Here is a 13,630-nt window from a genome sequence, read left to right on the forward strand (position 1 = left end):
TTTACATTTTTTTTTTTTTTTAATGGAATGAATACCTATAGTGATTATTCAATGTAATACAATGATTTTTATAGTCTGGTATCTGAAAAAGGTCAAATGGCACTGATGGGCCCAAATGGGCCCAAATGTGCCCAAAGCTTATTCCGCCTGGACTTTATTTTCATAAACCTCTCTAAAAAGGTCAAATGTCACTTGTTTTGCCTCAATCTTGATACAGGGTACTTATTATATGTTATAATTTGGATTCCTAAAGCTTTTAGGCTACTAACCCATCATTCAAGGTTGGTCTTCACTATAAGTAATGGGTTTTCTTTAGGCGGAGACAGGAATTTACATTTTTTGTTGTGTTGTTCCATCTGAATTTACTCTGACACAGAAACATCTATATTGATTCTGACATTTCTACATCCAACTCACAGATGTAACCTTGCTTTGATAACAAACATTATTCATATAAACCTTTTAGAAGTGAAGTTACAGTCATTTGTTCTGGGAATGTCATTTTCGAGCCTGAAACCTGAAAAACAGGCTCGGGGTTTAACAGGTTAATGTCTACCTCTGATATGCCTTTGACTCTTCATCCCTCCCTTCCTATATTAATTCCACCTCTTCATCACTACATTCCTTCCCCATTGTCCTTCCCTGTCTACCCCTATCTCTTTCTCTTTAATCTCTTTAATATCTAATTCTCTTTAAACATGTAGTGCTCATTCTAGGTACAGTTAGGAGGCTTCAAGTAGCAACCTCTCTGAGTCTTCCTCTGCTTGGACTTCAGTCTGTCCTCCAGACCGGCCTGACAGACAGCATCCCTAAACAAATATTGTTTTTGCTGGTCCTTGCTAGTGAAATAGAAGTCCTGATGTGTACTCAGAGGCTGACCTGGTGTCTGTTCCTGTGGTCCATCTTGCTGAGTCTCCGGTTGACCTGCTCCTGGACGTTGAGGATGTGCAGCCTCATCTCCTCCTGAGTTTCTGTCAGCTGGCCCTCCAGCTTCTCCAGCAGGGGCTTACAGTGGCACCCACTGGCCTGTGTCTGAAGACAGTGGGCACAATCAGAAGCATCACACTCAGTAGCAGTTATATCTCTCACAGGCTCCGCCCTCTACTGGACTCTATGGGTACTGCCCTTGACCTCACTATGCAAGCGTTCACCTACTGAGAAATCTATAAACGTAGCCGGCCCCGGGGGCGGGCCTACCTGAGTGCAGGCCCACAGTATATAAGGCGGCATCGCCTCCCGACCGTCATCCTTTTCTCTTCAGCGAGCAGGATAACAACTGAGTAGAGTAAACGGACGAGAAAAAGAAGAAGAAGCAGTGAAAATGGACTCACCCGTCCTAGAGCACCGACCCTGTCCTTCGTGCACCGGCCTGATTGCGGGTGCCGATCCCCTCCGCCTCTGTTTTGAGTGCCTGGGGCCTGAACACGGCGCAGACGGCTTGGCCCAGTCTCCCTCGTGTCACGCCTGCCGCATGCTGCCACGTCTTGGCCGCCAGATTTCGGGGGCTTCCGGTTCCGGCGTCCAGGAAGGGCCGCCGCATAGGTCCGCTCGTCAGGACTTCCAGTCGGTGATGGCCATCGCGGTGTGACGTGTGGGGCTACTGCTCCCCCCGCCACTACCGCAGCCGGCCTTCGTTTCGCCCTCGCTGCCAGACATTTGGCAGTGTGTGGAGGCGACGTGGCGGCAGCCACTGAGGACGAGGGCTCCAGTGGCAGGCATGTCAGGTATCCTGAGGGTGCAGGGCCGCTCGGACACAGTAGGTCCGAACGTGACCCTCCTTGATCAGAGCCTGGCGGCCCATCTGCTTCCGCAGGCAGCTGGATGGGCGGAGGGGAAAAAACCTCTGCCCCCGCTACCTCGTGACTGGGAAATGCTGGAGTATTTGGATAAAATATTCCGGCTCGGTACGCAGATGGCAGCAGCGGCCAATAATCTTGGTGTGTTGGGCGTCTCCTTGATTTCCCCTCAGGAGGTCGCCCCCGCCCCCCCGCCTCAGGACAGGGAGATTATTCGGACCGCTGCATTGGTCAGATGAACAATCTGATCCACGGTGTAGCCGCTGCAGCTGGCCGTGTCATGTCCCTCCCTGGCCACGGTGGTGTCACGTCACGTGTGGCTGGGACTCACCGCGCTGTCCAGGAAGGACCGCGAGGATCTCCTTGGGGCCCCCGTATCCACGGCTCTTTGGGTCGATCACGTCAGTTACCCAGCGCTTCCGCTGCCTGGAGGAAGAGAGACTGCAGCTTAGCCGTATGCTACCACTGGCCCTTCCTCGAGCTCCTCTGCAGGGGAGAGAGCGCGGCGCAACGGTGAGGAGAAGATAAAGGCGACGGTATAGAGCCCACTCGGCTCCCGTTGCCGCCTCCACCTCCGCGACCCGGCTCAGAACCGGCAATCGCGGGGACGAACTGGCCGGCTCCGGCCCCACCACAGCAGAGAGCTTCGGGGTGGAGTGCGCCGTCCTCCCGGAGCTGACTGGCGGTGGGAGGAAGCGTCCCGGTGGGGAGGGCGACCTCTTCCACTTAGGATGTAATATAAAAAAGATGATTGCATTTATCCCATTCTAAATTTAATTTATTTGCACAATTCCACACTTCCAAATGATGTTAACTGTACTGATTCCCCACTCGCTGCCCCAGTTGTAACTCCAGTAAAGGAAGCAGCTAGTGGGCATGCGCAGCCGAGGGTAATAAACCGCAGGAAGTGCCATCAGAGCGCTCTGCGGATACAGGGCCATTATGGCCGGCGTGTGATTGTCAGGAGGCACACGGCACGTAAAAACTCCGGGTAATGCAAGTTTTCGTTTGAGGGAGAATTGCATTATGGCATAGCGCACACCCCCCACGAGGGCGTGCCGCGGTGCGTTCAGGGACCTCAGTAGAAAATCTGAGGCCCTTTCTGTGTCAGAACTTCCCTTCATGGGGAGTTTTGCGGTGGAGTGAGCCACCAGGGAGTACCACAGCTTCTTAGCTGTGGCCCCCCGGCTGGTTGCTCATCCCCTAACACAATGTTATGTGGAATGGAAGCACATCTGTGTATTAACAGAGTGGATGGACAGGATGCTGAAACAGGATTATACACTTCAGTTTTGCAGCATCCCTCCTCGGTTCAAAGGTGTAAGAGAGAGAAATCTACCATCCCAGAAAGGTTTCTTTCAGCAGAGATTCAGACCCTGTTACAAAAACTAGTGGTGTCTGTTGTGCTCCCCCAGCACAGGGAGAGGGGGCTTTATTCTATGTACTTCCTGGTTCCCAAGAAGACAGGAGAATTCAGACCCATCCAAGATCTCCGCAGCCTAAATCGGCACATCGCCTGCAAAAAAATCCAGATGTTAACTGTAAAGCAGTTATTAGAGCTGGTGCAGCCAGGCGATTGGTTCACAACCATCGACCTGAAGGATGCTTACTTTCATGTCGAGATTGCTCCAAGGCACAGAAAGTATTTGCGTTTTGCCTTCCAGGGGGTAGCCTGCGAGTACAACAGGCTACCGTTCGGCTATTCTCTATCCCCACGCACATTCTGCAAATGTGTGGCCACAGTGCTTCAGCCGCTGCACGGCCGGGGCATGAGGGTCTTCTTTTATCTGGACGACCTCATTGTCATGGCCAGGTCCAGGGAATGGGCAATGTTTCATACATATGCACGGCGCCGTCTTGGTCCACGCCAGGCCCCTTCATAAAGTTTGATCTCTTGGTCATGTCGGGCTCCTTCTTACGGAGCCCCCTAGGGGACGTGGAGAAGAAAAAATTATTATTTGAAAAAAGAAAAAGAAAAAGTTTTCTCGCAAAACCCCTTTGCAGTTTGTAGACGGTCCCTAAGCACTCTCTCCCTCATCAAGCTGCAGATTGTGACCAATTATTGATGTTTAACTCGGATGACGGCGCGTATCGAACTGTTCTGATAAAAACGACTCTGTAGCTCGTTGTCTACCTTGCTATGATTGTAAAGTCATGTTGTTTGTATTTTTACAACGTTATGTTCATGAGTTATTGATCCGCGAAATTCGAATCTGTCAATAACTCAGCTCAGAGGGACGTGCATGTCCCCTCGCCCCTCGCTGTGATGAACCGCTCCATTGTTGTAGTTTCTGTGTTGCCGTAGCAGCCAAACTGACCAGGAAGTACATTGAGCTAAATGAAAAGTTTTGCGAGATCTCGCAAAGCATTTTTATTTTATTTTTTTTAATAATTGTTTTCTTTCTTCTCCACGTCTCCTAGGGGACTCCGTACTTTCTCATTGTCTGTGCTTGCTGGGGCAACACAGGACTGGTGAAGGGGGGGAGGCTGTGGGTCAATCGATATATGACCCCCTCCCCTGGACATATTGCACTTATGTTTTCCCATGCTCCTTAGGGACCCGAGAAACATGAGGCGCAGTGAGCAGGCAGGGGGAGCCGTCCTCACTATTTTTCCCATGCACACCCTTCGCGAGGCAAGCGGGTCTGAGTGTGCTCTATCAGCCGGGCTCCTCCACGGTCATAACCGAGGGAGGAGAGGCTGTTAACCAAAAAAAAGCCGGTCAGGGGCAGTGATGGGTTGTTGGACGACAGGGTGTGTATCCATCATGGCTCCACCCACTGTACCCATAGAGTCCAGTAGAGAGCGGAGCCTGTGAGAGATATAACGATGGGTTACATATTGTAACTCTAGTCATATAAGCAGAGGTGGAGCCCTCTACTAGGGGGCCCTGCTTGTCCTCTGCTGCTCGCTGAAGAGGGTGTATGATGACGGTCGGGAGGCGAGACCGCCTTATATACTGTGGGCTTGCGCGCGCATTCAGGTAGGCCTGCCCCGGGGCCGGCTACGTTTATAGATTTCTCAGTAGGTGAACACTCACATTGTGAGGTCAAGGGCAGTACCCATATAGTCCAGTAGAGGGCTCTGCCTTTGCTTATATGGCTAGGGTTACAATACGTAACCCGTCGTTATGATCCTGCAGAATATCCTCTTTATAGCAGATGTGCTCAACACAGCTCAACATGTTCAGTTTTAGCACCAGTTATGCTACCTAGACAGTTGTGTAGGTCCCTCGCAGCACTCTGATTTGAGGTTTGGTCATCAGTTACCTGTTTGATGTTGCCATCCTTGTCACGGTACAGTGTGTAAAGCTGATAGACTTTTCCATTCTGAACAAAATCTTCAGCCTCGTCCCAGAGCAGATTCTTCTTGGGGTTATTCTCACTTTTCTTCACTTCATTTTCATTTACAGCCTGTAGAGGAGGAAAAGTCCCAGACTGTTAGTTAAGATTGCAAAGTGTGGTCATAAGCTCTGCTAAGTGCAAGTCTCATTTGTTTAATGCAAAGATGTTGTGACACCAGAGTCAACTTATTCAGCTGTGTGTTATCTTTTAACAAAATGTGTCTGTTTTCAACTGCTAAAACAAGGAAGCCATGGAATCAGCCCATGGCATGCTCATTCTTACAAATTAATAGAGTAGCCACTTATTTATTGCATTTCTTGGTATATGATTTTGTGTTTTCATACATACTCCGGATATTATGTCTGTGTTTAATACTACAAAGCACTTGTTGTATCATAGTACAGATACTTCCATCCTCTAAGCTTATACGCATTTTAGCAAAATAACAGAGTATTTGTGCCTGAATATTTTGAGAAAAAAAAGCTGTGGTGTTATGATGAAGGCATTATTTAATAGAATATCATTATTCTTCGTAATAGAAACTGCAAGCCCTATAGGCCCTGTTATTCAGCCATCTGATTTAACCATTGTCTACACACAGATTAATTTCACTACCTCCGCCTACGTATCTAATGTCTATATGCAAACCCTGGGCTGAAGTCGAATAGTCCATTTAGCTTAGGAACCTTCCTAAAGGAGTGAAATGACCCGGAAGTCCCTCAGTGGCAGCCATGATAAGTGCCGTTCCAATTCTCTAGAATGATGAGAATGATAGGAAAGGAGGTTTCAAACTTCCTTTATAACCTCCTTTAGCTTAGGAACCACTGGACCTCCCTAACCGACAGGAGAAGCGAAAATGCTGCCCCATAATGCCTTGCAGCCGCAGCATTTGCCGTCACTCAACAGTCGGCCGTTCACGGGAACAACCGATTATGACCGAGAAATGATATCATGAAAGTTACGGTGCTTATTAAGCATTTTAAAACATAGGTGGTAAGTTGCCAAATTGCTTTGTTCTGAACGTTCATCAGTATTATAATCAAAAAGAGAAATATGAACGTTAGTTTTTACTGAAATGATCAAATAAAGTCAACATTTCACAGTCTTTACTGAGCTGTGTGGAGTTTGTTCAACTTTTAAAAGATGTTTGAATGGTGATATACACAGTGATAGATGTTAAGGACTAACGTTTATAATAAATACATCTGTATTGATTTTAAGATCTTTAGTTCATACAATCATACGTATTGGGATCATTTGTATTAATGTGGACCGGAGGGAGAGGGTGACGAGCATAAGTTTCACTTTCCTTTTTTATTTCAATTCCAACTTTGGTCATGAAGAATATGTTTCTCTGTTGTCCTCGTTCATAAAGCAAAGCAGCAGCATCAGAGCACGGTGCAGAGTCTCTAGATGAGTTTAAAGTAGTCCCTCGTTCTTATTAAACATCCATGTTGTAGTCCGCTATAGAAAACTGTGGTTTCCATGGTTTCCCCACAGCAGCAGACGCACATTCAGGACGTCCGCTGGCGCATCATAAACACGTCAGATAGTGAAAGTGCATTCGGATTCTCTAAAGTACTGCAGTCTCTTCTCCTAAATCCTTTTGAATTCTCCTATCCACTATCCCTTAACCCCGTGACATTTCACTCAGAGGTCAAGGAATAGGAGATAGGGTTAGAATTTAGGAGCTGATTTTTAAACTATCCGACTGCAGCCCTTGTGTTTAGGAACACCAGGAAAGAAGAAGAAGAAGAAGAAGAAGAAGAAGAAGAAGAAGAAGAAGAAGAAGAAGAAGAAGATTTATTGATCCCCCTAGGGCAGTGCTTCTCAAAGTGTGGTGGACCACTGGTGGTCCGTGAGTATATTGGTAACATTTCACATTTGAAATAAATAAATACATTTACGTTTTCCGCACTCTCGCGAGAATATCTCCCCATTTAGCGAGCTTAAGTTACACTTTCGATTGCATGATATAGCCCAGTGCAACACCTTCGTCACACATGTTGCCACCTGTTTGTACCATTTTCAGGCGATTTGTAATCTGTTCTAGAAAAACCATGTGTTTTTTTATATTTGTAGAGTTAGGTGGTCCGCGAGTGTTTTTTTATTGGTTAAGTGGTCCTTGGTATGAAAAAGTTTGAGAAACACTCCCCTAGGCAGTGCTTCTCAAAGTGTGGTCGGGGACCACTGGTGGTCCGTGAGCGCCCCCTAGTGGTCCATGAGTATATTGGTAAAATTTCACATTTTAAATAAATAATTACATTTAAGTTTTCCGCACTCTCGTGGGAATATCTCCGCAATGATATAGCCCAGCGCAACACCTTCGTCACACATTTTGCCACTTCTTTGTACCATTTTCAGGCGATTTTTAATCTAGATATTGGATATTTGTGGATTTCGGTGGTCCGCGAGTGTTTTTTTTATTGCTTAATGGGTCTTTGGTATGAAAAAGTTTGAGAAACACTGCCCTAGGGGGAAATTCAGTTTTCACTGTGGCTTTTATTTTTTTGTTTAATACACACACAGTATACAGGTGGGTGCACACATGCAAATACACACTATACAGAAAACGAACGAACGAGGAACATGGGAGCAAATCCATGAGAGAACACTAGGGATGATCCAGGGGGAAAACTAAAGGAAACATTAATGAGTAAGAACCACCCCAGAGAAACCCGGACAGGAAGCTTGACAACAGACTGGGACATACAGGAATATATGCACACAGACTCATTACACTGACAAGACACAGCTAAAGAGGGGGGGCAAAAACACCGGGGCAGCAGATTGATGACACACAGGTGGGAAAACGCAAAGACAGGAAGTTAAACCAGACAGAGAGTGTTCATACAAAATGAACTGAGAAACAGAAAACCTAAACCAGGATCCTGACTTCCTGTCTTGATCTGAGAACTCCATCACCTGAAGGTCTGTCTGACCCACCTGTTCCTTGCCTCTCCTCTTCCTCTGGCTGGGGGGGCTGCTGGTGGGGGCGAAGGTCTTGTTGTAGTACTTCTGCAGCTTCTGCTGCTGGCAGGACCCCCCCCTGAGTGCAGTCCTGCTCTCTGTTTGGTCACTGCTGGGGGAGTCCTCCAGAGAACTGCTGTCCTGCTCAGGACAAACAGAGGCACGAGACAAACTCAATTGGAGTGGAGCCCTGCAGACGCTATTAAGAACAGTCGTTTCTCTGTTTTTCTTACTTTGTTTGCAAGAGTTTCTTCTCTGGTGAATGATTGGCTCCTGCGCTCAGCGGTCAGTCTTTCTCTCCGTTTCCTGATTGTTCTTCCTCGCATGAAGCGATGTACCTGAGGACAGTACACAGTCTGCTATGGTTACATCACCTTATTATATTTTATATTGCTAAAAACATGCATAAGAAGACACAAGATGTTTGCTTATGCTTTTGAAAACTGTGACGATCATATTTCTATACCATTTTCTACAGTAGTGTTGCGGGAAAGATCTTCTTTTCTTATTTTGCAATATTCCAAAATCCAATGGAAAACTTCCAGGTCAGCTTTAAAAAATCAATCAACCCACTCTATTGTGATTCCCAACACTGTACACACTAATGTTTTAGTATAGTGAGTATTTGAACTCATTTTATAATGCAGATACTGTACATACCTGAGGAGCTCTGGCCAGGAGGTGGGCCACATCTTTGTGGTTGTTATCTCTGGCCTTATCCAGGGCTGTTTTGCCTGACTGGAAGTGAACAGTAAATGATGAACACTAGAAAACCTTTCACTTGACCCAGAGCAAACAGGATTGTTACATTCAACCTGTATTCCAATATCTCCTCCTGATGTCACTATCTAGCTATGTGGAGATTGGTGTCTGGTTTATTCTGAAACCATAAATGTATTTCCGTGCCTGGCTAGCTGCCTGCCTGTGTCCTCATGGTCGTGCATTCTCCACCTCACACAGAGCCATTGGAGTCAGTGAGTCCTATCTGAAACATTCAGCTTGTAAATAGAACTCACGTTGTTCCTCGCTTTCCCATCAGTCCCTGCCTCCAGTAAGAGCTGCACCATCTTCTTATGGTTCAGAGCAGCAACTACATGGAGAGCTGTGTCCCCCACCTGCACACACACACACACACACACACACACACACACACACACACACACACACACACACACACACACACACACACACACACACACACACACACACACACACACACACACACACACACACACACCACACACACACACACACACACACACACACACACACACACACACACACACACACACACACACACACACACACACACACACACAGTAAGCTCACATTCAATTCAACAATTGATCTAAATAAAACAACTTAACTTAAGACTACGCTAATGTAGTGGTGAAAGAAAACATGCACATTTACTCCATTGTGAGATCATATTTAAGTCTTACTGAAATATTTAAATGTTATGCTACTTGCATATTGCCCTTTTGACAACATTATTTAAATGTGAAAAACCTTTTACAAAATGTATCTTATCAAATAGTTTATGTCTATTATTGATTCCTAAAAATAAAATGTGTATTAATTTTCTAAAATAAGAGGTAATTTTCTCAAAATATTACAAACTACTTATTTAAAAGAAGCACAACATGTTCATAATACAGTATAAAATAGTTAAATTAATTCTACCTTGACCACTACATAAAACGTGTTGACACACACACACACACACACACACACACACACACACACACACACACACACACACACACACACACACACACACCCTCTTCCACGAGTGAATACACAAGCCAATTAAATAAAACCAAAGCATGACTGAAATCACACTCTCTCATAAAGACACATATTTAAACATATCATTGTTAACACTGGCATGCTGTACCTGGTTTCTCTGTGTCACAGAGCACAGGGAGCTCAGCAGGGTTTTAGCCAGCGTCAGGTTGTTGTAGCGAGCAGCCACATGCAGACAGGTGTCCCCCGCCTGCACCCAAACAGATGGTTAGTACGTTTGATCATGATACAACAAGTGCTTTGGGAAATGATTGCTAACTATTTAACAGCCCACATTAGTAGAGCTCAGTAGGGTCAGAGTGACTGTAATATAAGTTATTTGGGGAATTGACTTGAAACAAGGAAGATGGGGACCAATCTGATAAGCCTTTCATTCAAAGGCAAAGGAAAAACAGCAAATGAAAGATACAAGCGTATTCTCTGTCCATAGTTATTCTAAACAGAGCAAGCAATAAACGTCTTTCTGTAAAGATGAGTCATTTTGATGACTCCACAAATCCCAGTAAACACAATCTGTATCTTGACTGTATCTCCTCGACCTTCCACACCAGAGAGCACTGCGAGAGTCTTAACTCGTATGCATTTTGGGCAGACAGCTTTATGACCATTTTTTGGAGTGATATTTGGTGTCAGGGTCAGGACTCACGTTGTTCTTGGTGTCTGGGTCAGGACCCACATTGTTCTTGGTGTCTGGGTCAGGACTCACGTTGTTCTTGGTGTCTGGGTCAGGGTCAGGACTCACATTGTTCTTGGTGTCTGGGTCAGGGTCAGGACTCACGTTGTTCTTGGTGTTTGGGTCAGGACTCACATTGTTCTTGGTGTCAGGGTCTGGGTCAGGACTCACATTGTTCTTGGTGTCTGGGTCTGGGTCAGGACTCACGTTGTTCTTGGTGTCTGGGTCAGGACCCACATTGTTCTTGGTGTCTGGGTCAGGACTCACATTGTTCTTGGTGTCTGGGTCAGGACTCACGTTGTTCTTGGTGTCTGGGTCAGGACCCACATTGTTCTTGGTGTCTGGGTCAGGACTCACGTTGTTCTTGGTGTCTGGGTCAGGGTCAGGGACTCACATTGTTCTTGGTGTCTGGGTCAGGGTCAGGACTCACGTTGTTCTTGGTGTTTGGGTCAGGACTCACATTGTTCTTGGTGTCAGGGTCTGGGTCAGGACTCACATTGTTCTTGGTGTCTGGGTCTGGGTCAGGACTCACGTTGTTCTTGGTGTCTGGGTCAGGACCCACATTGTTCTTGGTGTCTGGGTCAGGACTCACATTGTTCTTGGTGTCTGGGTCAGGACTCACGTTGTTCTTGGTGTCTGGGTCAGGACCCACATTGTTCTTGGTGTCTGGGTCAGGACTCACGTTGTTCTTGGTGTCTGGGTCAGGGTCAGGACTCACATTGTTCTTGGTGTCTGGGTCAGGACTCACATTGTTCTTGGTGTCTGGGTCAGGGTCAGGACTCACATTGTTCTTGGTGTCTGGGTCAGGACTCACATTGTTCTTGGTGTCTGGGTCAGGACCCACATTGTTCTTGGTGTCTGGGTCAGGACTCAAATTGTTCTTGGTGTCTGGGTCAGGACTCACGTTGTTCTTGGTGTTTGGGTCAGGACTCACGTTGTTCTTGGTGTCTGGGTCAGGGTCAGGACTCACATTGTTCTTGGGGTCTGGGTCAGGACTCACATTGTTCTTGGTGTCTGGGTCAGGACTCACGTTGTTCTTGGTGTTTGGGTCAGGACTCACGTTGTTCTTGGTGTCTGGGTCAGGGTCAGGACTCACATTGTTCTTGGGGTCTGGGTCTGGGTCAGGACTCACATTGTTCTTGGTGTCTGGGTCAGGGTCAGGACTCACATTGTTCTTGGTGTCTGGGTCAGGACCCACATTGTTCTTGGTGTCTGGGTCAGGACTCACATTGTTCTTGGTGTGTGGGTCAGGACTCACGTTGTTCTTGGTGTCTGGGTCAGGGTCAGGACTCACATTGTTCTTGGGGTCAGGGTCAGGACTCACGTTGTTCTTGGTGTCTGGGTCTGGGTCAGGACTCACGTTGTTCTTGGTGTCTGGGTCAGGGTCAGGACTCACGTTGTTCTTGGTGTCTGGGTCAGGGTCAGGACTCACATTGTTCTTGGTGTCTGGGTCAGGACTCACGTTGTTCTTGGTGTTTGGGTCAGGACTCACGTTGTTCTTGGTGTCTGGGTCAGGGTCAGGACTCACATTGTTCTTGGGGTCAGGGTCAGGACTCACGTTGTTCTTGGTGTCTGGGTCTGGGTCAGGACTCACGTTGTTCTTGGTGTCTGGGTCAGGGTCAGGACTCACGTTGTTCTTGGTGTCTGGGTCAGGGTCAGGACTCACATTGTTCTTGGTGTCTGGGTCAGGACTCACGTTGTTCTTGGTGTCCGGTGTGGACCCCCCGAGCAGCAGCAGGCGGGTGGTCTGAGCGTGAGCGTTCTGGCAGGACAGGTGGAGGGCTGTATTTCCTGCCTGCATCAACACAAAACCCTTACTCCAGAGCAAACACACAACACGGAAACACAGGCAGATATTCAGATGGTATCGAAAGGTCCAGGATGGGGACTGTGATCCCTTGTGCCAGGTTCTTCGGTCCACAGAGCCATTCTTTACACAATATCATGCATACAACCCACATGTTTAGCAAATAGAACCTTTTTAGTTAACAGGGTTAGGATTGGGACGACATGAAGTTTTATATTGTACGTTTTGCAACTGGACACTAAGATATTTGCTAACATGGGTTCAACTGGCTGACCTGTTCCATTAGATGGGGCAAGTCAAGCCATCAGACCACCTTTCTTTGAGAAGTCATATTTTCATGGCCTTTTTTTAAAGCTGCATTATTTTCATTTGGATCGACAGAAGACATCCTGAAGTAAAGGTTGTTGCACATTGGCTCATCTTACTCCATTATATACTCCCCTATACTGTACAACCGAATAGTGGGCTGCCTCTTTATAAATGTCTTGCCATATTGTCAAGCAACTCCGTGGAAGGCTACAAGATGAGGATGAACGTTTTGGAAAGTAACAAAAGACTGAAAATAGGGAGACCTTTTTGTTGCAAATGTTCTGTTTCTTTCTTACCTTGTTCCTGATGTTGACGTCAGCTCCTGCCTTGACCAGCAGTTTAACGCAGTGAGAGAAACCATGCCAGGACGCCTCATGCAGCGCCGTGTTGCCGTCCTCAAACAGACACAGGACACAGTGTTATCACCGACTATCACCCTCTAATAAACCACATATATTGAAAGTATATGAAATGATGTTCCTGTCGTTGTGTGAAAGAGTTGTGACTCACTTTGTCCTGCAGGTCCAGAGCACAGCCCCCCTGGATCAGAGCAGCCACAGAGTCTCTGTTCCCCACCATGGCTGCCCGGTGCAGGGTGGTCCGCTGAGGCATGTGGACCAGCGCCTGCTCACTCATCACGCTGACACAGACACACACACACACACTTATGCACACAGGCCTACGGTCCTCTGTGTGCATGCATGTACACAAACAGACACTATACTTTACTCCATGCTTATCACACAATCACTGAAGTAGTAGAACATGCTTTAGTGTAATGACAAAAACAACACGATGACTTTGACCATAGCGAAGGCTAAGGGGGGGCGGGCGGATGAGTGGGCGTCTGACAGAATATGTTTAAGAAATATTGCCTGGGTTGCTTCTATATCTTTCCTGTGAATTGAAGCGTTTATCTTTACAG

The 13,630-nt window shown here is 46.9% G+C and overlaps 1 protein-coding gene across 1 annotated transcript in view; it reads right to left on the reverse strand.

Annotated features, from left to right (window-relative positions):
• ankrd6a (ankyrin repeat domain 6a) overlaps positions 1 to 13,368 on the reverse strand; it is a 37,782-nt gene extending 24,414 nt beyond the window's left edge. The window contains exons 1-10 of the mRNA XM_034111989.1: positions 13,216 to 13,368; positions 13,002 to 13,100; positions 12,286 to 12,384; positions 10,008 to 10,106; positions 9,127 to 9,225; positions 8,771 to 8,848; positions 8,344 to 8,448; positions 8,087 to 8,251; positions 5,066 to 5,209; positions 880 to 1,032 (exon numbers count right to left, since the gene is read on the reverse strand). Of these exons, the coding sequence (XP_033967880.1) occupies positions 880 to 1,032; positions 5,066 to 5,209; positions 8,087 to 8,251; positions 8,344 to 8,448; positions 8,771 to 8,848; positions 9,127 to 9,225; positions 10,008 to 10,106; positions 12,286 to 12,384; positions 13,002 to 13,100; positions 13,216 to 13,341 (1,167 nt within the window). The 5' untranslated portion in view covers positions 13,342 to 13,368. The remainder of the gene's footprint in view (positions 1 to 879; positions 1,033 to 5,065; positions 5,210 to 8,086; positions 8,252 to 8,343; positions 8,449 to 8,770; positions 8,849 to 9,126; positions 9,226 to 10,007; positions 10,107 to 12,285; positions 12,385 to 13,001; positions 13,101 to 13,215) is intronic.
• Between the last annotated feature and the right edge of the window lie 262 nt (positions 13,369 to 13,630).

The sequence above is a fragment of the Pseudochaenichthys georgianus genome, chromosome 22, assembly GCF_902827115.2.
Source record: "Pseudochaenichthys georgianus chromosome 22, fPseGeo1.2, whole genome shotgun sequence".
Lineage (NCBI taxonomy): Eukaryota > Metazoa > Chordata > Actinopteri > Perciformes > Channichthyidae > Pseudochaenichthys > Pseudochaenichthys georgianus.